This window comes from Macrobrachium nipponense, chromosome 35 (assembly GCF_015104395.2).
Source record: "Macrobrachium nipponense isolate FS-2020 chromosome 35, ASM1510439v2, whole genome shotgun sequence".
Classification (NCBI taxonomy): Eukaryota; Metazoa; Arthropoda; class Malacostraca; order Decapoda; family Palaemonidae; genus Macrobrachium; species Macrobrachium nipponense.
This window is the reverse complement of record NC_061096.1, coordinates 29019283-29046782: the sequence shown is the minus strand read 5'-3', so window position 1 is coordinate 29046782 and position 27500 is coordinate 29019283. Positions and strand designations below refer to the sequence as shown.

The 27500-nt window shown below is 36.9% G+C and overlaps 1 protein-coding gene across 1 annotated transcript in view; it reads right to left on the bottom strand.

The window, feature by feature from the left end:
• The window catches only part of LOC135208536 (mucin-2-like), a 151072-nt gene that overhangs the window by 31131 nt on the left and 92441 nt on the right, over positions 1-27500 (bottom strand). The window contains exons 4-6 of the mRNA XM_064240831.1: positions 18518-18809; positions 7434-7579; positions 5528-5691 (exon numbers count right to left, since the gene is read on the bottom strand). Of these exons, the coding sequence (XP_064096901.1) occupies positions 5528-5691; positions 7434-7579; positions 18518-18809 (602 nt within the window). The remainder of the gene's footprint in view (positions 1-5527; positions 5692-7433; positions 7580-18517; positions 18810-27500) is intronic.

The window sequence follows — 27500 nt, the reverse complement described above, 5'->3', positions numbered from 1 at the left end:
ATATATATATATATATATATATATGTATATGTATATATATATGCATTTGTAATTATATATGTATATTTATATACATATGTATATATACACATTGTGTACCCAACAAACATAAACAATTAAACAAAACATCTCTGACATTACCAAACCCTCTGAATGTAGAAGGTAAGCGAATAAAGTATTTATATACAAGATGCAGGTGGGCATGACGATTTTGTGGAGTTATAAACAACAGTTTACCTGATGATCCTATAATGGATGGAAGTTAGGAAGCTGATAAGTTTGATACTCATTTGAGCGCACCTGTGCGTGTTAAGGCCGTCTAATTAGCGGCGTCATTTATCCACCTGTTTTGACGATAATTTCGTCAATAACTTCTGGCTTAAAGTTTTGGCCTGTCAGGCTCGTGCTTACGGTCTATTTGATGATGATAGTTTACAGAAACTTACCCCTCTGAGTACAAGAGAGTTTTGGATGTATCGAGGTTTCCTTTCCATTCTAGCACCCGTCTGTAATCTCACATACCGCTGGTCTTTTGTGTTCCAATAATCTGTGGATGTTAAGAGTGCTGCGAATCTTCGATATAAATCAAAGTCATACCACAAAGTATATAATTTCCAACTCATTGCATGGCTCTTAATATAATATTACCTTAATTTAATGTATTATATAACATTACCCCGTTTAGACATATACTGCTGCTTAAGTTATACGCTATGTTCTGTATATTTGCTTATAATTCATTACCCTTCTTTTTTTTCCCGTTTTAATTTTTACTGCATATGAGCATACCAATCTCTGTATGCAAGCCTTACGAGTTAATGGCTTTGTAGGGTCACTCTATAATCAAGCGTATCTATTTTGAATGACATCAATGAAATAAGATAATATACATCCTTCCAAGGCAAAGTCATCTTCACCCGTAGAAGAGATCCCCTCCCGTCGCTGCAAACGAGAGAATGGAGCTTTTAAAGATCACAAAAGAGTCGGGTGTAATCAGAGATCTGCTTTTCGTCCGCTGAGACAGACGGCTGCCTTTTGTCCGAGGTAGAATCCCCCAGAATGATAAGCAGCACTGCTCAGAGGCCGCTTTCGAGAAAAGTGTCTGGAGCAGCGCGAATCTTCTCTTTTGTGTTTTCGAACAAAAGAAGAGAATAATCACAGGCGTTTAGTGGAAGCACTTCGCCCGATTATGGTCAGAGTTGGACGACTGTCCCCGGCTTCAAAGGGCTTTGTTTATTTCGAAATAGTCGTTATGGCTAGGTAAGACTTGATGCTTGGATGTACAGAATTACTGCATTATTTTATTTACCTGGCCCGCTGTATGCATATTACCATCCTGCACCGTTTAGATACTGAATGCATAATATCTACCAATCTATCTTTATAAATATATATGTTACTCAAGTAGGACTTTATACCAGTAAATGTTTAGTGTTATGAGCTTTCAAAAAATGCGATGAAAATTTGTTTAATGGGAAATGATCGTTTCGCAAAATGTTACACTTCATTACATTCTTTGCCTCCTAAAACAGAAACCTTTACTGACAGAGCAATGTAAAAGACGATTTCCCCTGAATTCTGTAACATTTTTCTAATTAACGACAGGGATGAGGTTACTACAGTCTAAGACCAATGTTAATTCACTCAGGGTGTGCTACAAGATTTGGCGTCACTGACAGTCACAAATCAAGTACTGACCAGACCCAAACCTTCCTAACTTTAGTGGCCTTAATTTCCAGTACATTAAACAATTTTACATTCAATATAATTCATCTCTAGAAGCATATCAGTATTCGTAAGTCTGTTATGCAATATTTAATAGCATCTATTCTTGCAAAGGTGCCTTTACTAATGTTCTTAGAGAATGTCTCTAATTTTGTCTTCTCCCGTCATGTTGAAAGCAGCCAGCGTTGATGAAGGGGGGAGGGAGGAATTCAGAGTCCCTTACGCAATATCCCTAAGAACCCGAGCCATGTTCTTTCCTTAGAGCATCAAATCATTTAACTGGACGGAATTCTAAACAAAGATCGATCCTATTCTCTCATTTATTCATTCATTGGGAAAAGGTTCGACGATAAAGCGAGCAACGTTTGCAAGTTCAAGTTCTCTGGTAAGGTACATTTTTGATAAGGACTTTTATTGTATATGATATTTTATAATTATACTGCGTTAATGTATTAAATTTCCATTTTTTCTTCTTCGTCTTCCTCCTTCCCCCCTTCACACACACACACACACACACACACACACACACACACACACACACACACACACACACACACACAGAGAGAGAGAGAGAGAGAGAGAGAGAGAGAGTAATTAGTGTTTCCAGGGACTTGAGTTAAATGTGAAACCTTCCGTCTGGACGTTCTCCAAGATTTTCTTAACCAGAATAAAAAAAATCTATTCTTTTCATTGTCATGTCAATTAGAGGGCAAAGACCTATATTATGAGCAACCTCATGACCATTTCTAGCCCAGACCTGAAACAAACAAATAAGGCAATTGAAAGCGTAAGGGTGGGATTTTAAAGGAGCGATAGACGTTTCCTTAAACATTCTCAAAGGCCGAATGTTATGAATCAGGAAAAACAGAAGCAGGAAGAGAATAATAAAGCTTGGTGGTTAAAGGAAAGTCAGTATTAGTTTGTTTTAAAAGACAAAAGTTTAAGAAATAGATTCATGGGCGATACAAGTCCTCCTGAGAGGTAAATAACGAAATAATATTTTTGATTCTCTCAGTCGGAATAATATTGCGAGAGTAAATAAAAATACTAATTTTATTCCGATTGAATAAGGTTCAAGACAGATATGTCATAATGAAACACAGTCAATGGTTAAATCTCGTTGATCAAGAACCTTTTGCCCTAATATACCTTGAAGGAAAGAAAGGCAAAAATATTATGTAAACGCAGACAGAGTCCATTAAGAAATAAGCTATTACAGACAAGAAACGGCGACCACTGAGTGAGAAATTTTTATTTGAATAAGGAGAAGAAGATGTGAAAACATCCATTATGACAGGTAGCAAAGCGCGAAGAACGATTATAATCGCCGCTTTTAATGACGAGACTCTTAAAATATTGTTTTTTCTTTTTGCATCTCTCATTTATCAGCAAATACTGAAAAGCACCTTTCGCAGACACACACACACACACGCACACAATTCCATGATTCCAATTTGCGAGACTCGGGGAAAATACCCAAACCTGTCTTCCTAAGGTGAACTAGAACTATTATTTGGAAGAATGTTCTCTGGAACAGGCATCACCTTGTTGCCATGGAAACCGTCTTAGACTCGGGAGAGAGATCGGGGAATAACAGACGGACCGAAATGCGTGAATGGAAGCGTCGAAGAATGGCCAGCCTTAAAATGTCTAGGAAAGGGTTGGATGCACTGGACGCGTTTCTTTCGTCTAGAATTTTATACACGAACTTTGTAGGCTGGACGTTGTATGATAGGCATCGTTCGATGAATGGAATAATAATAATGAATAATAATAATAATAATAATAATAATAATAATATAATAATAATAATAATAATAATAACTTTTATATTATATTATTATTATTATTATTATTATTATTATTATTATTATTATTATTATTATTATTATTATAAGTAATCACAGGAAAAACAAAGCAAAGAAGGGAAAAATAATGTTAAATCTGCTCCAGCTGCCTAGTTTTTGCTCACCTCTCTACCACTCCTATAACTGGAATATTATTTGAATTAAAATAGTAATAATTGTCATAACACGTAATAAAAAAAAAAGTAAAGAGGTGGCAAAATAATGGCAAAACTATTCCTGCGTCCAAGTTTTCTCTCCCCTCCTCACCAACGAGCGTTCAGAATTCATACTGAGTGGGTGGGCTAAGGGTTCGAAATTGCATTCGAAAAATCAGTGCATAAAACGGAATAGGAAAGCCTTCTGATTCTAAGACCGGGTTAAAGAGGAGGTACGAGTTAAGGCTGAACACTCTTCATAAATAAAAAAAACTTACTTAAATTGGCTATGGACTTTGAACCTATGGTTCGAACTGAAATGGGTCACAGTGAAGCCTGAGAAGCTGCTGTGTTGAGTGATCATGAATGCAATGAATTGCGATTGAAACAATTAACAGAAGAAACTGGCCTTGTGGAATAGCAATTGGAAAGAAAATCATTAGTGCATTAAATAATTTATGTTTGAAATGCCCGTGTTTATCATAACATGTATAGATGAATGTTAATTGTAAAAGAAGAGTCAGCAGAAAATGTTACCCTGTAATTATATTAATGTAATAATATAAAACCTAGCAAATATTTTACGGAAAATTAGAGTTTTGAGGCAAGAAATTTGGGTGCTAAAGTTACAAACGTTCATCATTTGTTTTTTTACCGTCAATACTCGAATTTTACAAAAAAGAAGACTTTCTCTAGCAACAACAGAATCAGCAACAACAAGAAAATGAAGGAAAAATTACCAGAAAGATTAAGAATAATAAAAAAGTGATCACTAAACCATTTCATAGGAACACAAAATTTGATTAACGGAACAATTATTGCATAATCTAATAATTTTACTATACTATTTGAGCTCAGTGAACAGATTAGTCATTATCGAAAAAATTACCTATTTCAACAGGTGAATATGTACAATTCCCCAGACAATCATTTTAACGTTGATATTCACGAGAAACTGTAATTCCTAGATATATATTTCAAGCTCTCTGGACAGATATTATTCCCCAAGCAAACAGGAAGGTTATTACATGGATACGTGACTGCAGGAGCTATTTATTAGGAGACTGTTTACCAGTAAGATAATGCCGTTTTTGTATGAATGAATACGGAATATCTCCAACCATATTTGAGCACGTAGACAGTGACACGTCCCTGGCATATTAAAATTCTTGTCATATCTTGCTTGGGACGAGGAGGTTCGAAAGTGATATGGGTTTGGGAAGAAAACATCACAAAGAGAGAGAGAGAGAGAGAGAGGAGAGAGAGAGAGAGAGAGAGAGAAGAGAGAGAGATTTTACATAGTAATGTGTTATTTCTTTGAATTTTCATGTATTACATCATTAGTTTTGTACTCCCTTTTATAAATAGCAATCAACTGAAAAGGACTGATAATAATTCGCATTTAAGTGTTGAAAATGACTCCTGCTTGATTAGAGATTTTTCATCTGCTGTTTGTCATTCTTCTCGAGTTATCTTTCCTAAACCAATTTTATTTTAAAGTTAGTTTCCACCAATCAGCTGACCTGGGTAGGTTGAATTTCCAAAGTCAATATGTTTTCTTCTGTTATTCTTAGTTACTCTCCTATGAAACCCTATTAAAAGTTAAAGATAATCGAATTTCATTTGCGTCTTAAAAGCTGTCCATGTCATTGACAAACAGATAAAATTTTAGATAATCAACATTTATTTAACGAGTTGCCCCGGTAAGCCAAGTCATTGGGAAGTTGTCATAGTCTCCGGATTGTCCTATTCTTAAAAAAAAACCAGGAAATCACCATTTAGGGGAATTATTTTACTCACCAGGCGAGTCATCGTATGCGCACATGTATTCAGAGGTCATAAACTGCGTGATGAGGGTCGACTTCCCCACACCCACGGCGCCAATCATGACCACCCGGTACTGAGGAGCCGGATTGGGCGTAGGCACTTTGCTGCAGCCAGGTGTGGATGTGCTCGAACCCACGCTATGGAGAGAAGAAGGAATCTTGAAGGAGAGCGTGGTTCAAACACATGAACATTCCTGTATACGCGTATAGAGCTAATAGCACTTTCATAAGCGCCTTCTTGAAATTTGTAGGCACGAATTTACATACATTCTTAATCTCCCTTTCCAAAGACGGACTTATGATGCACAGGAAAAGCCTTAGTATGGAATGGAGTATGAAATCTAGGCCAAAGGCCAAGCGCTGGGACCTATGAAGCCATTCAGAGCTCAGAGGGAAATTGGGTGGTAAGTTAGATGGAAGAAAGAGAATAGGAACGGAGGTACAGAAAAAGGAATGAAAGGGGTTGCAGCTAGGGTTCCGAAGGGACGACGCAAAGAACCTTAAGGAATGCCATGAGGTGCACTGGGGCACTACTCCCCCTACCTACGTGGGAAGAAGCCTTAGATAAATGTTACATCCTTTTCAACGAGGTCTTTTCCTCATCGGCCAAAAAGAATATCATATAAATATTAATGTCCTTCTAACTGGGTCATTCCCTCACCAACCCATGAAATAACATACTTCAATAAAAAATATATCCGTCTTTTCAAAAGGATAGTCTCATCATCCGCGAAAAGATATGAAATAAACAACAGTCTCTCCGTTTCTAACTGGGCTCTTTCCTAACTTTAAAAGAAAGGCAATAACTTTATGTGAATTCAACATTCCTCCCCTCATCTCATTTGTGAGAAATATACTCGTCCCCTACTCTATTGAACTACGAATCTATGAGATTTCACGTCCCACTAACTCTTGCCTAGAGAAATTACCAGAAGGCCTTTCCAACCAAACCTTTAGTTTATCGACGCAGAAGTAGCACGGTATTCTAAGACAGAAAATGAACAGCCTTAATTGGAAGAGGGTACGTTGCTCAGAATCTTCATAGTAACTTATTGCAACACTTCATCCTGGGTACCTTCACTCCTAGATTACTTGGTTAGTTTTCGTTCTAATGGATTTACTTTCATTCACTTCAAGAGTCTGGATTATTTCTAGTGCTTATCCTGAGATAACTTTGAATACTTACCAGCATCCTTAAAAGCATCTAAGATGCATCACTAGGATACTTGTCGTGTAAAAGTCCTCTCTATCCCTAAAGCCAGCCTAATACGAATATGGCACACTGTAATAAAGTGGAAAACAAAAACTGACAGGCGATTTGTTGTGTTGTCTTCTTTTCCAATTTGAGAACCACTCTGTGAAACTTTTATAATGCTTTTGAATGAATGAATGAAAACGCCACAGCGAGTTCTAAGCTTCTAGTTGAGAACTAAACTTATCTCTCACAATTAGAAAAAAAATTAGATTGTATAAAGTACTTCAAATATTTCCTTCCTCACACATTGCACTATGGCCGTTACTTATGATCTTTGCGGCGTCCCTTCGGTCTCTAGCTGCAACAACGTTCATTCCTTTTCCTGTACCTCCGTTCATATTCTCTTTCTTGCATTTTACTTCGTACCCCCACCCCCTCTCCTAACAATAGCTTCATGGTGCAACTGTGCGGTTTTCCTCCTTTAAAACCTTTCTAATCTCAATTTTCCTTAAATAAACCTTTTTACTCTCAATTTCCCTTTCAGAGTTGAATGACCTCGTCGATTCCAGCACTTGACCTCTGACCTAAATCCTATATTCCATTCCATTCCAATAAATAATGAATGAAATCGGTACATTCACACACACGGTGGCAGGAGAAGGATACATGGATACAAACACCATACCTGGGTATCCTCTCCCTGCTGCAGGACGACACAGTAGAAGTGACGGAAGTATTCGACGCTGATCTCCTCGGCCGGAGGGAGTCGCCCCTGTTGACTACGCCCCCCCGGGAGGTGATGGTGAACTGACGAAGGCGGCAGACACCCGTCTGTCAAACAGGAATACAGAAAGGTAAAGAGGATGAATATTGAATAATGACAATGACAGCCACAACCGCAAAGAGAGCAGCAATTCAAACAACAAAGTAATGATAATGAATGCCATAAATTTTTTTATTAAAGTGATAATATTTAAAATAACCACTTCCAGATGACGAGGATAAACAGTGACTAATGATAATGAAAACCACAACAGTAAAGAGAACAACAATTCAAGCAACAAAAATGATTATAATGATGGCCATATCTCTTTATTAAAGTGATGATATTGAAAATAACTACTTTCAGCTGACGAGGGTCAATACTAAAGAGCGATAACGAAAACAACAGCAACGAGAAGTGAGATATTATGTAAATTTGCTTTCAACTTGTCACGCCTAAACAAATTTCCATTTGTTGATTTTTTTTACCAGGGAATATTCTGAGCATAACAAGAGCTTGAAAACTCAAATGCAAAGCCTTCTGAAAAATCGGGCTTTTCACAACTTTTCACAATTTCCCGAAAAATGCTGAAATCCCGCTTCCGATCAACCCTGATATTCTGTTGAGTTCAAACAGAGGGTAGACGAATTCAGAACACCACAAAAGGCGCCACCACTTCCGGCTTCCCATTCCTCCAAAAACCTCGGGATATTGGTAACCATATTCATATCGCCTGGAGCTATTATTTTGTAAGGGGTTACTCGTATCTGTATTCCGTATTTTGACAATCTTTCTTTTCCGGGAAATGGATATTGGTCTTGTCGTGATCGTCAAGGTTTAACATTCAGGGAACCATGGACCTTTTTGCCAATTATTTTGGTATGATGAGAATGTGCTTAGATAATAATATAATAATAATAATAATAAATAATAATAATAATAATAATAATAATATAATAATAATATAATAATAATAATAATAATAATAAGAATAATAATAATAAAATAAATAATAATAATAATAATAATAATAATTAATAATAATAATAAGGAAAATGCCAAACTGGAAAGCCCAGGTCCCGATGAAGTCCATGGATACTGGCTCAAAACTTCAAGGCCCTACACCCACGAAAAGCAGAACAACTCCAGCATTGTATCTCAAATCACCTTGCACCCAAATGGATGACCACAGGAAGAACATCCTTAGTACAAAAAGACAAGAGTAAGGGAAATATAGCCAGTAACTACAGGCCTATCACCTGCCTACCAATAATGTGGAAGTTACTAACAGGTATCATCAGTGAAAGCTATACAACTACCTAGAGGAGACAAACACCATCCCCCACCAACAGAAAGGCTGCAGAAGGAAGTGTAGGGGCACAAAAGACCAGCTCCTGATAGACAAAATGGTAATGAAGAACTGTAGGAGAAGGAAAACCAACCTAAGCATGGCATGGATAGACTATAAGAAAGCCTTCGACATGATACCACACACATGGCTAATAGAATGCCTGAAAATATATGGGGCAGAGGAAAACACCATCAGCTTCCTCAAAATACAATGCGCAACTGGAATACAATACTTACAAGCTCTGGAATAAGACTAGCAGAGGTTAATATCAGGAGAGGGATCTTCCAGGGCGACTCACTGTCCCCACTACTCTTCGTAGTAGCAATGATTCCCATGACAAAAGTACTACAGAAGATGGATGCCGGGTACCAACTCAAGAAAAGAGGCAACAGAATCAACCATCTGATGTTCATGGACGACATCAAGCTGTATGGTAAGAGCATCAAGGAAATAGATACCCTAATCCAGACTGTAAGAATTGTATCTGGGGACATCAGGATGGAGTTTGGAATAGAAAAATGCGCCTTAGTCAACATACAAAAAGGCAAAGTAACGAGAACTGAAGGGATAAAGCTACCAGAGGGGAGCAACATCAACGCATAGATGAGACAGGATACAAATACCTTGGAATAATGGAAGGAGGGATATAAAACACCAAGAGATGAAGGACACGATCAGGAAAGAATATATGCAGAGACTCAAGGCGATGCTCAAGTCAAAACTCAACGCCGGAAATATGATAAAGCCATAAACACATGGGCAGTGCCAGTAATCAGATACAGCGCAGGAATAGTGGAATGGACGAAGGCAGAACTCCGCAGCATAGATCAGAAAACCAGGAAACATATGACAATACACAAAGCACTACACCCAAGAGCAAATACGGACAGACTATACATAACACGAAAAGAAGGAGGGAGAGGACTACTAAGTATAGAGGACTGCGTCAACATCGAGAACAGAGCACTGGGGCAATATCTGAAAACCAGTGAAGACGAGTGGCTAAAGAGTGCATGGGAAAAAGGACTAATAAAAGTAGACGAAGACCCAGAAATATACACAACAAACCAATGCACGGACAATACATGAGACAGACTAAAGAACTAGCCAGCGATGACACATGGCAATGGCTACAGAGGGGAGAGCTAAAGAAGGAAACTGAAGGAATGATAACAGCGGCACAAGATCAGGCCCTAAGAACCAGATATGTTCAAAGAACGATAGACGGAAATAAAATCTCTCCCATATGTAGGAAGTGCAATACGAAAAATGAAACCATAAACCACATAGCAAGTGAATGCCCGGCACTTGCACAGAACCAGTACAAAAAGAGGCATGATTCAGTGGCAAAAGCCCTCCCGGAGCCTGTGCAAGAAACATCAGCTACCTTGCAGTAATAAGTGGTACGAGCACCAACCTGAAGGAGTGATAGAAAAACGATCAGGCAAAGATCCTCTGGGACTATGGTATCAGAAACACGGATAGGTGATACGTGCAAACAGACCAGACGTGACGTTGATTGACAAAGTCAAGAAGAAAGTATCACTCATTGATGTCGCAATACCATGGGACACCAGAGTTGAAGAGAAAGAGAGGGAAAATATGGATAAGTATCAAGATCTGAAAATAGAAATAAGAAGGATATGGGATATCCCAGTGGAAATCGTACCCATAATTATAAGAGCACTAGGCACGATCCCAAGATCCCTGAAAAGGAATCTAGAAACTAGAGGCTGAAGTAGCTCCAGGACTCATGCGGAAAGAGTGTGATCCAGAAACGGCACACATAGTGAGAAAAGTGATGGACTCCTAAGGAGGCAGGATGCAACCCGGAACCCCACACTATAAATACCACCCAGTCGAATTGGAGGACTGTGAGAGAGCACACACAAAAAAAAAAAAAAAAAAAAAAAAAACTATAATAAAATAATAATATGAAAGTAAACAATAAAATTCACGTCTGGTGTTGTCTTTGGATATAGGAAAAAAAAAAGACCCAAAACACTTCATATCAATTACTGTAAAGTTTGTTGTAATGATAGTAACTGTGAAAGAACAATGAACTTCACGATGATAAATTTGAATAAAGTCCATGATAGTAATCTTTAGGTTACATGAAGTGTTTTCATTTCATAATATCTAAATTTTTACTAGAAAGCATTTACGGATTTTATTTGATATAACCTTCGTTATATCATGATAATTAAAAGACTTCCATTCAGATGTAAATGTATTAAAGAGAAACATTCCGATATATTATGATGATTGAAAGTCTTCTCATTCAGATATAATTATGTCAATTAAAGAGAAACAATACGTTATATTATCGTAATTAACGATAACCTCATTCAGATGTAAATGTATTAAAGAGAAACATTACATTATATTATCGTAATTAACGATAACTTCATTCAGAAGTAAATGTATCAAAGAGAAACATTACATTATATTATGATAAATAAGAAACATTCTTATTCAAATGTAGCCGCATTCAAGAGAAGCATTACCATTTTCCGAGTATGGGAGACTTGGGGGGACGGCTGTATCCCTCTGAAAGGACTAGAAATAAGTTTATAGGAAGGAAGTTAAAGGGCAAAGAAGGAAAGACAATGGGGTGCAGGAACCAGGGGCCTTCCTCGCCACGCTGCTGGTGTAGAGAGGTAGCAGACGTAGAAGTTATTATTTTCATTTTTATTATTATTACCTACATCACTTTTGTGGGGGAGGTTATGTTGACGGTTTTGTTTGTTTTCTTGTCTTATTGTTTGCCTGTCGGTTGAGATTACGCAAAAAAGGTTATGTCATCACTTAAAAAAATATTAGAGATTAATTACGGAGCTCTAGCGGAGGTTTGTCGCCTCAGAAGCTCTTATTATTATTTGAGAATAAGCCTGAAAGACCTTCAACTTACAAAGCCAGATTACAGGATGGGACTCATTCCTCATAAGTGATTTAAATCATTTTTAATGTAAAAAATTAAAAAATCAGTAATTTGATTTTATTTATTTGATTTTTTATTTGTTAGATGTTTTTTCAACTCTTTTTATCCTCAAAATTTATTTTATGACAGAATTACTATTGATTTATCTTTTAGGTTTCCAGTTCTGGCCTAAAGTACTTGCAATTTTTTTTATCAAACCATATTTTTCAATTGGTTTGCCTCCATATTAAAAAAAAATAAAAATCATGATTTTTTAATGAAAAAATCAATGACTTAATCACTTGATTAAATCAGTTTGATTTAATCATTGCCAAATCATTGCCAACCCTGAAAAACACCCAGTAAAATGCTATGATAAAGAAAAATAATTTACAAATGAAATGAAAGAGATTCTATAGAATGAGTTTATATTCTATTCCAGCTCTAATTAATTCTCGTTCTAATTCTGAAGAAGAAACTTCCGTTAACGCTTGTGATAGGAATCACAATCTCTAAAACAAGCGACGATCGCCATTGGGGTTTGGAGAAAATAGTAACGGGTCTCAACAAGAGCCGAGTTCTGCCGGGCTTATATTCAAATTCAGCCAAAACAGGCTTTTAAAAAAACAAAGTTTATTTTAAATTTTGACAGGAAATCGTAAGAATGTTGTTCTAAGGAGAGAGAAAATAAAATATAGTTTTCCAACTGTATAAAGTGAGCAACGAATCACAGGACAAGTCAGCCATGCAGAGATTCCTGGATTGCACTAATGTGGAAATTGAGGTTCTTGAACGCACTTAAAGTTCGTATTTTATATATATATATATATATATATTATATATATATATATTTAATACATTATATATATATATATATATATGTGGTGTGTGTGTGTGTGTGTGTGAGTGTATTTATGTATATACACACCCATATATAGATATATATATATAAAATATATATATATCTTTATATATATATATATATATATATATATATATATATATATATATTATATATATACACACACACACACACACACACACGCACACACACACACACACATATATATATATATATATATATATATATATATATATATATATATATATATATATATATATATATGCATTCGAGCTACAAATGTCCTTTCATATCTAATTCGCTCTACCTCGGAATTGATATATTTTCATATATGTACCGAAGGGGAATTTTTTAGTTGATAATAATTTCGTCCCTCATGGATCGATCCCATGAGGGGACGAAATTATTATCAACTAAAATTCCCCTTCGGTACATATATAAAATATATCAATTCCGAGGTAGAGCGAATTAGATATCAAAGGACATTTGTAGCTCGAATGATCTATATGAATCACGGTGATGGGATAATTATTCATATATATATATAAATATATATATATATATATATATATATATATATATATATATAGATATATATGTATATATTATATGTATAAATAATATCATAATATATTTTCTTACTATCATCTATTAAGTTATAGACAGAAGTTCTCAGAAAGATATCGCAAAGCAATAAACAAAATATTCTATTCTGAATCCATTTCTAGCCCTCAAAATACAATGAAAACTTGCCTCTAAATTTATTTGCTTACAAAAGGACGATTTACCGTTGCGTCATCGGAATATCGGAGCATTTCTTAAAAAAAAAAAACCAACAACATCCTTCCTAGCATTCAAAGTGCGGCAACAATTGCTGCCTCCGCCAGCGATGTTTCTTCGGTGGAAAAATTCCCCGAGACCAATTCCCTGGCATTTCAGTCAATATCCGGAGGGAGGAATTTCATCGCCTTTGTGCAACAAGATCGGAACAGCGTTCCTGCAATTCTGGCTCTCATGTTTGTGTGCTTATGCTTTTTTTTTTTTTTTTCTTTTCCTCTGCCGAATCACTGGGGAGAGGCAGAACGAGAGCAGATGTTATTTCTGCCGAATACTTCGGTTCTTTTGGAGTGTTCTTTCGACTTCTGCTCTTTCCTGATTCTTATAAAGTTTTATTCCTGTCGGAGACTAAAAGTCTGTTATTTCTTTTGTGGTTCTGCTGCTTAGCGCTTCTTTCTTGCTTTTCCTTTTCCTCCTGTTTCTTCAGGTCTGGTCTAGAAAACGTAAGTAGGTTGCTCGTCTCCTTGGCCCTCCTAAAAGAAAATATTTACGGCAGAAGACATCTGTGTATATTTTCGAAGACAGCCACTGTTCTGCAATTTGTGGTACTTACGTCAACTCAGGAGCCGCATTAGATTGTCTTACAGCAGGTGAAGGTCATGTGAGCAGTGTTCTCCCTACTTGGAATAATACCCTTCCACAGTTTTTTAGCTGATTTATCCTGCTATATTGTTCATTCAAGGGTACTGCCTTTGCTTGGTCTGTTTTGCTTATCTGTAGTCTTAGCTTTTGGGGAACAAATTATCTATCTAACTGACATTTTATCATAAATTTGTCCTTATCATTACTATTAATTCAAGTTTCTAAGATATGACTGTTCACTTATCTACAATCTTAAAGTCTAACCTCAGTCAACTGTCATTTGAATTTTCAGACATTAATAGCTTCATCTTATTTATTCTTAGAATCACTAGCATGGAGGATAAATAATTTTTTAACCAAATTTTTTTTTCTATTTTGTGAAAGAGTAAAAACAATTTCTCTCTTAAAGCTGTTTTTTCATCGTTTCGTTCCGTTGAACGTTCACCTTTATGCAAGTTACTGTTCAGTCTACATCTCCATAAGACATCGATGAAATAGACCGGTAATTCAGAGTGAAAGTGAAACGGCAGAAAATTGAATGCTTTACGAAACAGAAACGTAACGCTCTCTGTTGAGACCTTTAATTTTCTACCTGAATAGATTTTCGCACTGGTGTTATAAGGGTTAGTGTCTCTCTCTCTCTCTCTCTAGCACCTTTACTCATCACTTCCCAAAATTCTATTTTTCACTTGTATTCCAAATTCGTCCAAATTTTTTCAACGAAAAGCGCTCGATTGATTTCGAACAAACGATAATGGCTAGTTTTGGTGTGGAATATCTCTACTGATATCGCACCAAGTGAAATCAAAGCCTTTGTATTCAACAATATCTCTGGAAACCATATTGACTTGCGGACTCGCTAAATCTAACCAGTCGAAGTCATTAATCCCATTCCAAAATACAGACTCTCTCTCTCTCTCCTCTTTCAGCTCTCCTCCTCTCTCTCTATCTCTCTCTTCTCTCTTCTCTCTCTCTCTCTCTCTCTCTCTCTCTCTCTCTCTCTCTCTGTATTTAAAAATGAAAACTGTTCTTATGCAGGTGAATTTTTAAAAATCTCTCATTGAATGATTGATGTGGATGCGAGGGGGATAAATGTTTATAAAACGAAAGGCGCAGAAATATAAGCTAACAAAGGTTATTGCTATTGAGCGCATGCACACATACATGCACACACTTCTATAACTACCTGAATAAATTTCACATGAATCGTCCATGTCGTGGAATGCAAGCTAACTTACTGAAGAAATCACTTAGTTTGGATTTCCTGAGCCAAGAGAAGACAAAGATTTTCCAATGGGCAAAATAGCTGTTTCCAAAGCCAGTAACTCATACAAATAATATTTCTGCTAGAACCAAAATGGCTTCTGTAGAGCCAATCTCCCGCCAACCTACCCCCGCCCCTCCCCCCACAAAAAAAGTATTTAGCACGTATTTCTAAGAACAAGGCTTTGAAATTGGCTGCCTCCAAGTGCAAAGAAATTATGCAAAAGGCAATTGGCATTCCCTACTAGCCATCCCCCTTCCCTCACCTCACTTCCCACTAACCCCCCAACAAAAAATGTAACCGTGAAACTGGCATCTCTAGAGCCAATAAATTATTTAGCATGTACTCCTGTACCCGTAAATGCACTTGAACTTGCATCTGAAGACCCAAGGAATTATGTAACAGGCATTCCCAAAACCTACAAAGCTGGAATTTTCATTAAAAAAAAAAAACTGTAACAGCTATCTCCCAGGGGTAAAACGGAACGATCGTAGTATCTCACAGGCAAGAAAGAACTGCATTGCTGAAATATCGCCATCAAACTTAACTTAACTGACAACGCGAGAGAATCCTGCTAACTTTTCACGATGAATATATCAGACCAGTTGGGCTGACTTTGGAAGAAAAGGAGATTATTTCCCCTGATGCATATTTTTTCAGAACGTCAAGGAGCCTGAGCAGAATGAAACTCTAATTCAATCCTAGAAGTTCAATTTAAGGCTTCGATTTCTTAAAAATGTTTTATTCTTCTCGGTAAAATCATTACCCTTACTCATGGTTTTTTTTTCTGGCTTCAGTCAAACCGATTCTTCTCGACAACTTTCCTGTGCTTGTCATGTGAAATTCGTAATGAGTTATGTGACATTTTAGTTAACACATTTAGGATGAAAATGCCATTTTGGTTATATGTTTATAGATACAATCTTGGCGACATATAAATTTCAGCTCACTGAAATAAGATAAATTTAGATTTACCGTATGCTTCTCTCTTCTGGTGCTTCTACTAAAACAAATAAGCCTTTGAAATTGTGAAATAGAAAAAGATATAAGAAAGTGTAATGCATAAAAAGGTAAGGTTTATATGACACATAATTTGTAAGGATGCAGAACCTGTAAAACTGGCATTTGCTTGATAAATTGTTGCTCAGTTGCAATAGCCTTTACCTTAAATCTTAGACCCCACTGCCGCCCCCCTTAAAACATGCGAAAGAGTATTGGGGAAAATTTAAGAACTTGGATACCTGTCGAACAATATCAAATTAAAGCTCTCGGTCTCGACGCAGAATCATTGTTTACAGAAGTCCCGGCTGGCGAAGTGTTTTCTGAGTAGGAAAGATTATTTTGCCCTTGGCCCTGATAAAACCGTGAAATTAATTAACCTCCGCGTAAGCAACAGTAGTTTTTCTTTTAGGTGTAACTTTTATCAACAAAACTTCGACCGTAGCATGGGCAGCCGTTCCCCCCACTCCCAACCCAATGTTAACAAAGCTTTAAATAGAATCATTTGAAGCAAAGATTTTGTCAACCATTAAGTCTCAAAATATGACCTCATTTATATAAGTTGATGAAATATTTACGTTCTCTGACGAAAGCTGAGGTGATTTCAGTGTTTTTACGAGAATGAAAAAATGAGCTGATTCGTATTCGAGACTGAATGGGAAAGACGCTGCAAATTTCCCCTTCTGGACATGTTGACAATAAGAGAACATATGAAATATGCTTTTACTTTACAAATGAAACCAATTTTCGCCGCTTACGTTCATTTACTGAGTTATCATGACGTGTCAGTAGACACTCTGGTTGGTTGCAATCAGTTACTCAGCACGTGAATATCATCGGGAGATCTATTAAGAAAACCAATAAAATATATTACAACGGTCCCTTCAATAGCAAAAAAAATAAATAAATAAATAAATAAATAAATAAAATAAAAATAAATAAAAAAAATAAATAATTTAATGGCAGAATAAATTCCCTAACTTAAAAGACATCAAAACAGATGCTGAATTCTGGTCAAAAAATCAATTGGAATGATACCAAGGTTTTTTTCCAAAGAGCATATAGTTGTCCTTACAAAAGGCAGAGTCAGAGACCTGCCGTGTGCGCGCGAGCGCATGCGTGTGGGTGTGTCAGTGTGAATGCTAAGGTAACTGGGTTACTTTCTGTTAACTTGGTATATCTAAATTATATTATTTGGTAGAAGAATGCCCAAGTCTTACTGAAACACCTACCTTTTATATCATTTGGCCTTTTCGTAAAAAAAAAAAAAAGTTGAATCACTTATAAGATCGTTTCCCGGAAAAACACTTGCGCTGTTATCACAAATATTCAAACAAATATCGAGGAGTGAAGAGGTATATGCGATGGCTCTCGCAAAGTAAAAAAAAAAATGATGGACGCAAAAAATAAAATTGATCTGAGTTATTCTTTTCTCTTCGGTAACTTGCCGTGTTATCTCTCTCTCTCTCTCTCTCTCTCTCTCTCCTCTCTCTCTCTCTCTCTCACACACACACACACACACACACACCACTAAGGCAGCTTATGCAATTTAAATTTTTCCTTTTCGTTTGGTTTTTATGATTTTTTTGTGTTTGGGTAAATAACCCTTTTTACAGTTTCTCTTCCTCTGTTATGCCCTCATACAACTCTCTCTCTCTCTCTCTCTCTCTCTCTCTCTCTCTTATGTATACCGGGATATGATACTGCTTTTCCATAGGAGCATACAGTTCACCATAACATTTGAATCCCCAGCTGCAATGATGTCTGCTTTTACTTGCCAACCGCTCACTTTGGCCTCTCCTAATTCAGCTGTCGAACTTCTTTAATAAGGTTTTCCTGCAATTTCAAACGTTTACTTAAAAAAAAATACATCCCCTTCGAGATGCTCAACGAGAATCCAGAAATTTTTATGAGTTTAGAAAGTAATGATGATCAAAAATATTTTAGCAACTGAACGACGTCAAACATTAGCAGTCTGGCGCCAGTGGACGTTGGTCATAACGTGGCCCAAAATCCAATAGAGTGGGCGTTACCTAATACCTGTATACGATGTCTAAAAATAAAAGCAGCGGGAAAGACTTGTTTATAATTCATATTAACAAAGAATAAAATAAGGCCCAGTAATAAAAGTAGCCTTATAAACTATAGAAGTTGACACAGGCGAAATTTGAAACGATTTGGAAATACTCACCGAGGGATCAGCGCTGCTATTCCGCCTCTTCGGCGGATCGTTTATATAAGAGTCGTGCGTACTGTACCCCGCGAAGCTCCCGGGGGAGACGTGACCCGACCTAGCCAGCGGCGAAGGAGTGGTGCGGCCCTGATCGTTAGGAGAAGAGTCCCCGACGGGCGGTTCGAAGCCCTGGGGGCTCGTCGCGTCGGCCTCCTGCTCGGATTCGTCGAAGCTGCTGCAGATGCTGACGTCGCCGCTGCCGCAGTCGTCTCCCAGTCTGCCATGTCTCAGGCCGGCTTCCGTTAGGTACCTGGAAGAAGGAGGAAGTACTGTTTCGTAACCTGAGGGAATTCGTTTCATTTCGTTCGTAAGTACCAAGAAGAGTATTATGTCGTTAACGAACAGAAAGATCAACAATAAAAAGGTTACCGTTTCGCTGACACCAAAGAGAGCCTGATGATGATACACATTTATAGGTGACTGACGACATATACATATCATACGCTGGAAGTCAGAGGTTAAACGTGGTTGTTTTGTAACACATTTTATCATAGGAAATGGGAGCATTAATTCATCAAAGCACGAAATCATACTATAATGGGCGTAATGTCTGTCTGTCTGTCTGTCTGTCATTCAATCACGGCCAAACGGCTGGTCAGATGGGCATGAAACTTGGCAAGGTTATGGTGGGGACCCCTAAGATGGTTTGTAATAGGGTTTCATCCAACCTACCCCCCTCCTTTGTAGGAGGTGGGGGTGAGAAGGGATTCCCTGAAACGGAGCTGTTTTTGGCCGTGAAACAAGGCTGGTTATTCCCGTACACTTAGTTACTTTACGATTTTTCATACATAATTTCTGTACAACTTCCCCGGAGAAAGTCGCGAATATTTCAGCTCGGACAAAATAGCAGATGAAAATTATCATCAATATCCGCAAGATTTTTTGAATAACTTAAATCCATCGGGACTGCCAGTGAACAAAATAACGTTGAAAAAGTACTGCCCGGTAATGTTGCTTCGGAATTTCGATCCTGCCAATGGATATAATAAAAAGGAAACTGACAAGTTCCTACTTTCTACTCTTTTTTGGAAGACACAGGATCATAAGAGCATTTATCAATAGCCATAACGCACTGACATACAAGTTGCGTCTTTGCAGTAACATAATGAAAAGAAAGATACTTTATTATTCGTATCACCGTGCAAAGTAATTGACAAAGAAACGAACCAATCAAGATCCCTGTTCCGTTAAATGAAAGTCACCGACAAGAGAGAGAGAGAGAGAGAGAGAGAGAGAGAGAGAGAGAGAGAGAGAGAGAGAGCCATTTAACGACATTAATGCACTAAAATTTTATCATTTTATCTTGCTATCGAAAAATGAGAGAGAGAAAGAGAGAGGAGATAATTTGTGATTTGAGAGCTAAGTAATCCGATAATCCCATCACCGTCTTCGTTACTTGACTTACATTGAGAGAGAGAGAGAGAGAGAGAGAGAGAGAGAGAGAGAGAGAGAGAGAGAATCATTAAAAGAGAGTAAACAATAATGAATACGAACTTCTTTATGTTCATTGATTGTCCCTTCACTTACTTTAAGAGAGAGAGAGAGAGAGAGAGAGAATATCACTAAAAGAGGGGAAACAACAATGAATAAGAATTTCTCTGCGTTCAGTGATCGTCCCTTGAATTACATTACGAGAGAGAGAGAGAGAGAGAGAGAGAGAGAGAGTCTATTCGTGTAATCGCCCTTATTTTAATATTGCTGATCAAATAGTACATATAAATTTGTCACTTCTGCACCCGTATTTTATCACCCATCGTAGATGGGTAAGATTGCTAGTAAAATATAATTATGCATACACACTTACATACCCTCAAATTACAAATGAACGTTTAAATATTGTTCAGTACTATTTGCACCAAACCGGTAAGACGGTGTCCGGTAATTTCATCGCATGATAATTACATCTCACACATTTTCACCGCATTGTAATTACATTGCAATATGTCATATCGTCAGTAATTTCATTGTAAGGTTTCTTTCACCAGACAATGCAAAAAAATAAACGAACAATAAAATATAATTCACTTGTTTTTCTGTAAAACGTCCAAGTCCAAGTATTACTGTATTACTGTTATAGTTGTTGATGAGAGTGCTGTATAAATACGACGAACGAACTTTGGAGAGCAGTGATCGTAAGAGGAAGAGATCGTAAAAGAGAGAGATCATCAGTTAGTAAGAGCCACAGATCAGATTATCAGTGAGAGATCAGCAGCAGTGATCGTCAGAGAGAGACTAGAGACGAAGGAACCGACGAAGTATCAATCAAAAGAAGAGTTGTTCGAGAGTTGGTTGGATATTGGTCTAGTCGTCTTCAAGAGTGTACGGCCGTGTTTTCTCGACGTCGAGCAGACTTCAGAGAAGAAAAGGTCCTGCTACAGGTTTTGGGGATTTCCTGCCTTTCAAGTAGACTAGTTTCTGCAATACGGAGTCAAGAGGATGACTGCAATTGCCACTCTACATTTATGAAGCCAGCGCGTCGAATCGCCAAATCGAGTAGCAAGTATTTGAATTGCCTCACTGTTCCCCCAGTTCATGCAGTGTAAGATTCTATCTTTTTATGTAAATAGGAGATACCATTCTGCATTTACCTTTGTTAGTAAGTTTGTAAATAAACCTTTGTTGTGTTAGTGTTTCTTTCTATATTCGTATCCCCAGTTTCAACTGTTTGTGTTGATATATTTTTTTTTCTTTATTATTTCATATTGAACCTGAGGCGGACCTCTCTCAGAGGCCGTAACATTGTGTCGACCCTTTCCAGGATATTTCGGCACCGTAACATTGTCTCTGAGATCTCAGATCCGTAACAGCTCACTGTCGTCGATTTCACCTATTTCAGCCATGGTCACAAGAGACGATATGGAACAAAGCAGAGATGAAGGCACTTCAAACACCAGGCATATAAATGCTGCTGGCAGTAGGCTTATCAGTCAGTGCCGAAATATAATAATGAATGTTTTTCAATGTTTCACTTCACAGGGCCCTAGCAAGACAATGAAAGAAATCATTAAGGCGACACCAACAGCAACTAAAGTTTTGAAATGCAAAAAATGAACATTATGACATATAAACATCTTTATTATTTTATGAAGACAAGAACACCACAACCCGCATTTGTCAACCCGAGGCTGTTCCTCCCACAACTCCTCCACCCCAAATTTTCTGACAAGCTTACATTTCTACGATAGTATTTTGTTCTTAGGCGTTATACTACATCAGCAATGTACAATGAGTATGTTTTTTTTTCAAACAACCAATGGTATGATTGCACTAAAAATCTAGCTAGAAATTTAAACATTAAAGTTCATGCATTTGAAAACATATTCAAGTCTACAGCTTCGCGAGTGTTGTTTCATAACTGTTAACATTATTATAATAATTTGGTATGTAAGTTCTTAATACTTAAGTTTATTACAACTGGCATTTACACAACATTACATAATTTGGCTTTTATCTCAATCTATGGCCGTATAATCACAATTCTGAAACAATGTGAAAACAAAAACAGAGAGATCGGACAACACGACATTCATCCAAACAGCGACAAGCAGCTAAGTGCAAGTTAAGTGCAAGTTTGCCAGGTTTAAAAAAATCGACTAATAAATATGGTGTAAAACATGTTTAGATATGTTTACAACGTTTTACAGTTGATTTTCCAATGAGATTTTCCAACACTATATATTATATATATATATATATATATATATATATATATATATATAGATATATATAATATATATAACTTATATTATATTAAAATTATATTAGTTATATATATATTAACTTTTTAAAATAAAACAAATCGTGCTTAAAAAAAGACAATCATGAAAAGCATAAAAACAAGTAAAAATCATTTTAACCCTGGAGAGGTACTAACGCTGGGCATAAATAACCATGAAGCTGCGCAAAAACGCGTTTTTTAAGAACTGCGCAATTGGGTTTCCCATTAGTCAAAAAGTTAGCCCGTGAATCGACAGCTGAGCATGCGCTCTTGCAGATGTCGGACGTTCTATAGCTGCTTTCACCTCAACGCCACAAAACTTTTTTCACGAGTATACTGGTCATTTATGACCCACCCGTCCGTTGTACGTCAGTATAGTGACAGTTTTTATATAATTGATTATAGCGTAATTGTCATTATTGATGTTTTTACTGTAAGTGATGAGAAAATCATACTTATTTTTATGAGGTATTTAGTAAAAATATTTTTTTCATTCTTTGTTTGATTTAAACACCTGAGTAGCATTAAGGGTTGTTGAAACCAATAAGACAAACCCTAATTGTCTTTACAACTTAGTGGAAAAAATGATATAAAATAATTTTTTTACGGCCGGTCATATATGCCCAGAGTTACCTTAATAGGTAACGCAAATTACCGTTACCTGACCAGGGTTAATCTATGAAAAATCAAGACGATGAAATTGCTAATGTAGGAAAAGTCAACAAACAGGCTACTTGCAATTAGTTAAATACTTTGATCCCCATCAACAGCTATAACAGTAATACAAGGAACGTTTTACAGAAAAACAAAGTCCATTATATTTTATTACCTGGTGTGGTTCACTTAGCTTGCGCTGAAAGAAACCTTACGGTGAAACCACTGCTGATGTGATATATTACGATGTAATTACAATGGGGTGAAAATGTAAGATGGACGTGGTTCGGAAGTCACATAAAGCCGTTGGTTCCGTTGCTGAATAACCGCTGGTTCCACGCAACGTAAAATCACCATACAAACAAACATACAAAATGTAAGATGTAATTACCATGCGATGAAATTACCACGATGTAATTACTGCGATGAAATTACAGTTACATGTTTCTGCAAAGCCCGTGTTTTCTTCTTATTCCCGCATTCATACATTTTTGAAGCCGGTATGTGGCGAGGTGGGGGGAGGGGTTCAACTCCCACTCCTGTCTCCGTATAGGATGAGTTACTTTCCATATAAAAATTTTTTTCTCGCCTAGGAGACCCAGACTCGAGACTACTTGACTTATAGTAAATTCACATCAACCGTGCATTTGATGCCTAGCCCAGTCCCTATCGACGCTGCTAATTGGCTGTTGATAAGCCAGTCACAGGGCTGGAAAATCTCAGTCTCTCGAAAGAGTTCACATGGGTAGGATCTATGTTCCACCTCTCCTAAGGGATACGTCTTTTAAAAGTTTCCCTCAGGAGAGGTGGATCATACATCCTGCCTATGTGAACTCTCAAGAGAGACTGAGAGTTTCCAGCCCTGTGATTGGCTAACAACAGCCAATCAGGAGCGTCGTAAGGGAATGGCCTAGACATCAAATGCACGGTTGATGTGAATCTAATATAGTGCCTCTAGATTACCGACTCAGACAGAGAGGACTTCAGTGGATCCGTTGTTCTTGAATTTCTGTCAGGAATTCTGTGTTTGTAATGTTGTATTTTAGTATTCTGTGTTCTTGATTTTTGCGTGAGGGGTTGGAGTGAATGATTCTATTGTAGGTTTGCAATTGCAGAATGGAGGTACTGAGATAGCAATTAATACATTTTTAACATTATTTTTGGCTCCGTGGTAGAAAGAGTTGATGTAGTGTGTTTCCTGTTTCAAGTGATGAAATATGTTTTATAAACGATATTCAAAATGAACTGATGAAACAATAATATGATACACACGAGCACACACACTCATACATACATACACACAGTCTAATACATATATATTTATGTATTGCATATATACGTGTGTGCGTGTATGTGTATAGGTGTTTATGCGTATGTCTGCACGCGCACAGGTATGTTCATTAACACGACAAATACATTCACGCATGAATCCAATCCGCGGAATCATGTTTCCACAGCGCAACGACTCCTTTCCTATTCAAGTTAATTAGAGAGGAATATATTGACTTATCTTTCCAAACCGGCGCCTTTCCATTCATCATCCGAACAAACACGACGGCAAACGCACTCGGATATTCAATGCGAGTACGAAGGATGATTCAACGAAGACCAGAAGCGGAAACGAAAGTCATTCTGCGGCGATGTTATCTTATATGTGGTGTTTACGTTTTGCTCCTCTGATTCATCTCTCTTCTCTTTCCTTCATTCTAAGATTTTAAAGTTCGTTCTCGTAATGGCCTTCTGGTGTCTTCGCCCCGTATGAATTAAATCTCACAATCAAATGAATATCAGATGCGTATGAGTGTGAAGTGAGCACTGGCTTACCATTAACCTGATTCATTTCTTTTGCGAGGAAAACTATTGTGTGCTATTTCCAAACACTGCGCGTCCATTATGGAATGACGAATTTATAACAACAACAGCCAGCAATTGCAGGTGAGTGCAAACTGGGCGTGGAACCGACTCTGAATAGATGCGTGAATTGTTAATCTTCTCCAGGACGAGGCTCGGTGATGGGAGTGTCGACTGAAATCACGTTTCAAGGTCCTCCATGGAAACGGAACGGGTATTATTACAGTTTGCTAATCACAGCTGCCTGCCGTCTCCCTGCGACAATAAGCATCCAGTGGTTAAGTCGGTAATTATATGATTTTTCGGTCTTATTTCCAGAAAGCGAGCTTCTGTGATGACATCTGTTGAACAAATGTCCTGTTCCTTCGGATATCCTTCAATGGACTGGAGGTCAGATTTAGCCAAAGCCTGATCAGTGACCCTTTAAATAAGAACTAATTAAGAAACAGAATAATCCTTAACATATATACACAGTAATATTAATACTGTCCTATTCATGCTGTCAACATGCACGGGGGACAGACCAGTATAATATTGACAACATGAATTGGCCACTGGTCTAACAGGACAATATTAATATTAGTTTGTATATGTTTTAAGGATTTTTCTCAATAAGTCTCATTTAAAGGGAATATTACATTGTAGTTTATCATTGCATTCATGCTCTCTGTATTTATGTTATAGCTTTTTGTCTGGTTCTCTTTGACATCGTTCATTTTTTTTATCAATACAGTAAGAGGTTAAACTGTCACCTACCATCTAACCTATGTTAAATTTATAGCTAAGTCTCTCAGTTTTCTTGGAAGGTGAATGCTGCCATTTCATACGAAAGAAACTTAAAAAAAATGATCACATATATAGCACTCGGTGGAAAACTGGAAAAACTATATAAATATTTAATTAATAGATAAATAGAAAATACTAAACGCGGAAATCAAACGGGTAAAGCTGTAGACTTCAAAGGACAAAACAAGGTAGTAATGAGAATTTCATGATGTATAAAAAAAAAAAAAAAAAAAAAATCACCCGATCGCAGGAAAAGATGAAATGCGAATTAGAAAAAAAAAATCCCTTTGAAATTTAATCCTCAGGAATTTTGAGCCCCGGATAAAAGTTAGGAAAGTGATGAGAGATTAAAAAAACATTCGGAAAATTCCTAATTTTCTTTTGAGTTTGGAGGGCTTAATTTTGCTGGTATTTTGGTTCTTTTAACTCTAACTCATTGTTTATATCTTCAGTATATATATACCATACTTCATATATTTTCCATTGCTACGCATGGCGTGTTATGTCATTCAAACGTTATTCAATATTCACTTGACAACTTCAGATCCCCATATCGTTCTCAGTCACTGATAAAAAATATGACACTGGGTAGGCAAATTCTTTGGCAAGCATTCATGGGTCCTACTGAGGCCCGGAGCCACTCAAGTGATTGAGGGTTTCAGCTTTGACTCTTTATTTAATCTTCTTACAAAATTCAGATGCAACATTTGGTGCGGTGATGTTATAAGATATTTTAATCTCTGCTACACGAAGAGTAGACGACTAATCATTCACTCTCAATAAAAGAAACCGTACAATATTTTACAAATGAATAAATACTCCAGAAACTCGAGGTAAAACGTGGTACTAGCAGCCGCCTTCTATCTCCTTTAAAAAAGGAAACCCGGCCAAAATCAGTAAAAAAATAAAAGTCAAATGTCAACCTTTTAATTAGGATAAAGCTTGAGGGCACCATTCCAAGGAACGAGGAATATCCTCTTAAGTCGGGAACTGAAGAAGTGGAAGAAGCTAATCCATAGACGGGGCGGGGGGCGGGGACGGGGCGGGGAGGGGGCGGGGGGTGCGGGGGATACGCCCACGTGCAGCAGGAGGTTACATGCTCCGTCGGAATATCTTCGATCTTCCGGTTAATCGGTAGTATGGAAGAAATTGTAGAGGTTTTCTATCAAATCTTCAACGTTTGGATACATGTGAGCGTCTCTGTAAAGGTCTACAGATTCTCACACTCACACACATTTATTACTAATTAAATTATTGCTCTATTTATTTACTAATCCATCTTTTTTTTTCTTTTCCAAAACCTGATCTCTCCTATCTGTATTTCTTAATATAATTCTGTAACTTCTTTCTTGAAGCGTGAACTTCAAGTTAAGTTAAAGACCCTGCAGTTTTGTTGCATATGAATAGGGTTTTCTTTACTCAATAACTAACATATATATACTTTTATATATACATACACACACACACACACACACACAATATATATATATATATATATGTATTATTCATATATAATATATTATATATATTAAGATTATTATTATATATCTAATTATACATTTAAATACACAAACCACATATATATAGCGACAGTTATCCATGGCATAGTGTGCCTTGAAAATGTGTTGAGATACCTCGAGAGCTCTTGGACTGCCCTCCTCGTAAATTTTTCTGTGCCCTTAGCTTATGCAGTGATATAAGAGGTGATTAAAGATAGATATCTATAATGATTCACTGTACATGTTTGTCGAGTTTTCTTGTCTGTTATCATTTTGATATGTCCTATTTTTCAAAAAATTAAACCTGTCAGGTAAGCCAGGTAGATGATACTGCTTATGTATTTTGTATACATCGCTTTATATATATATATATATATATATATATAGATATAATAATATATAATATATAATAGAAACTAGATGAACGAATGAA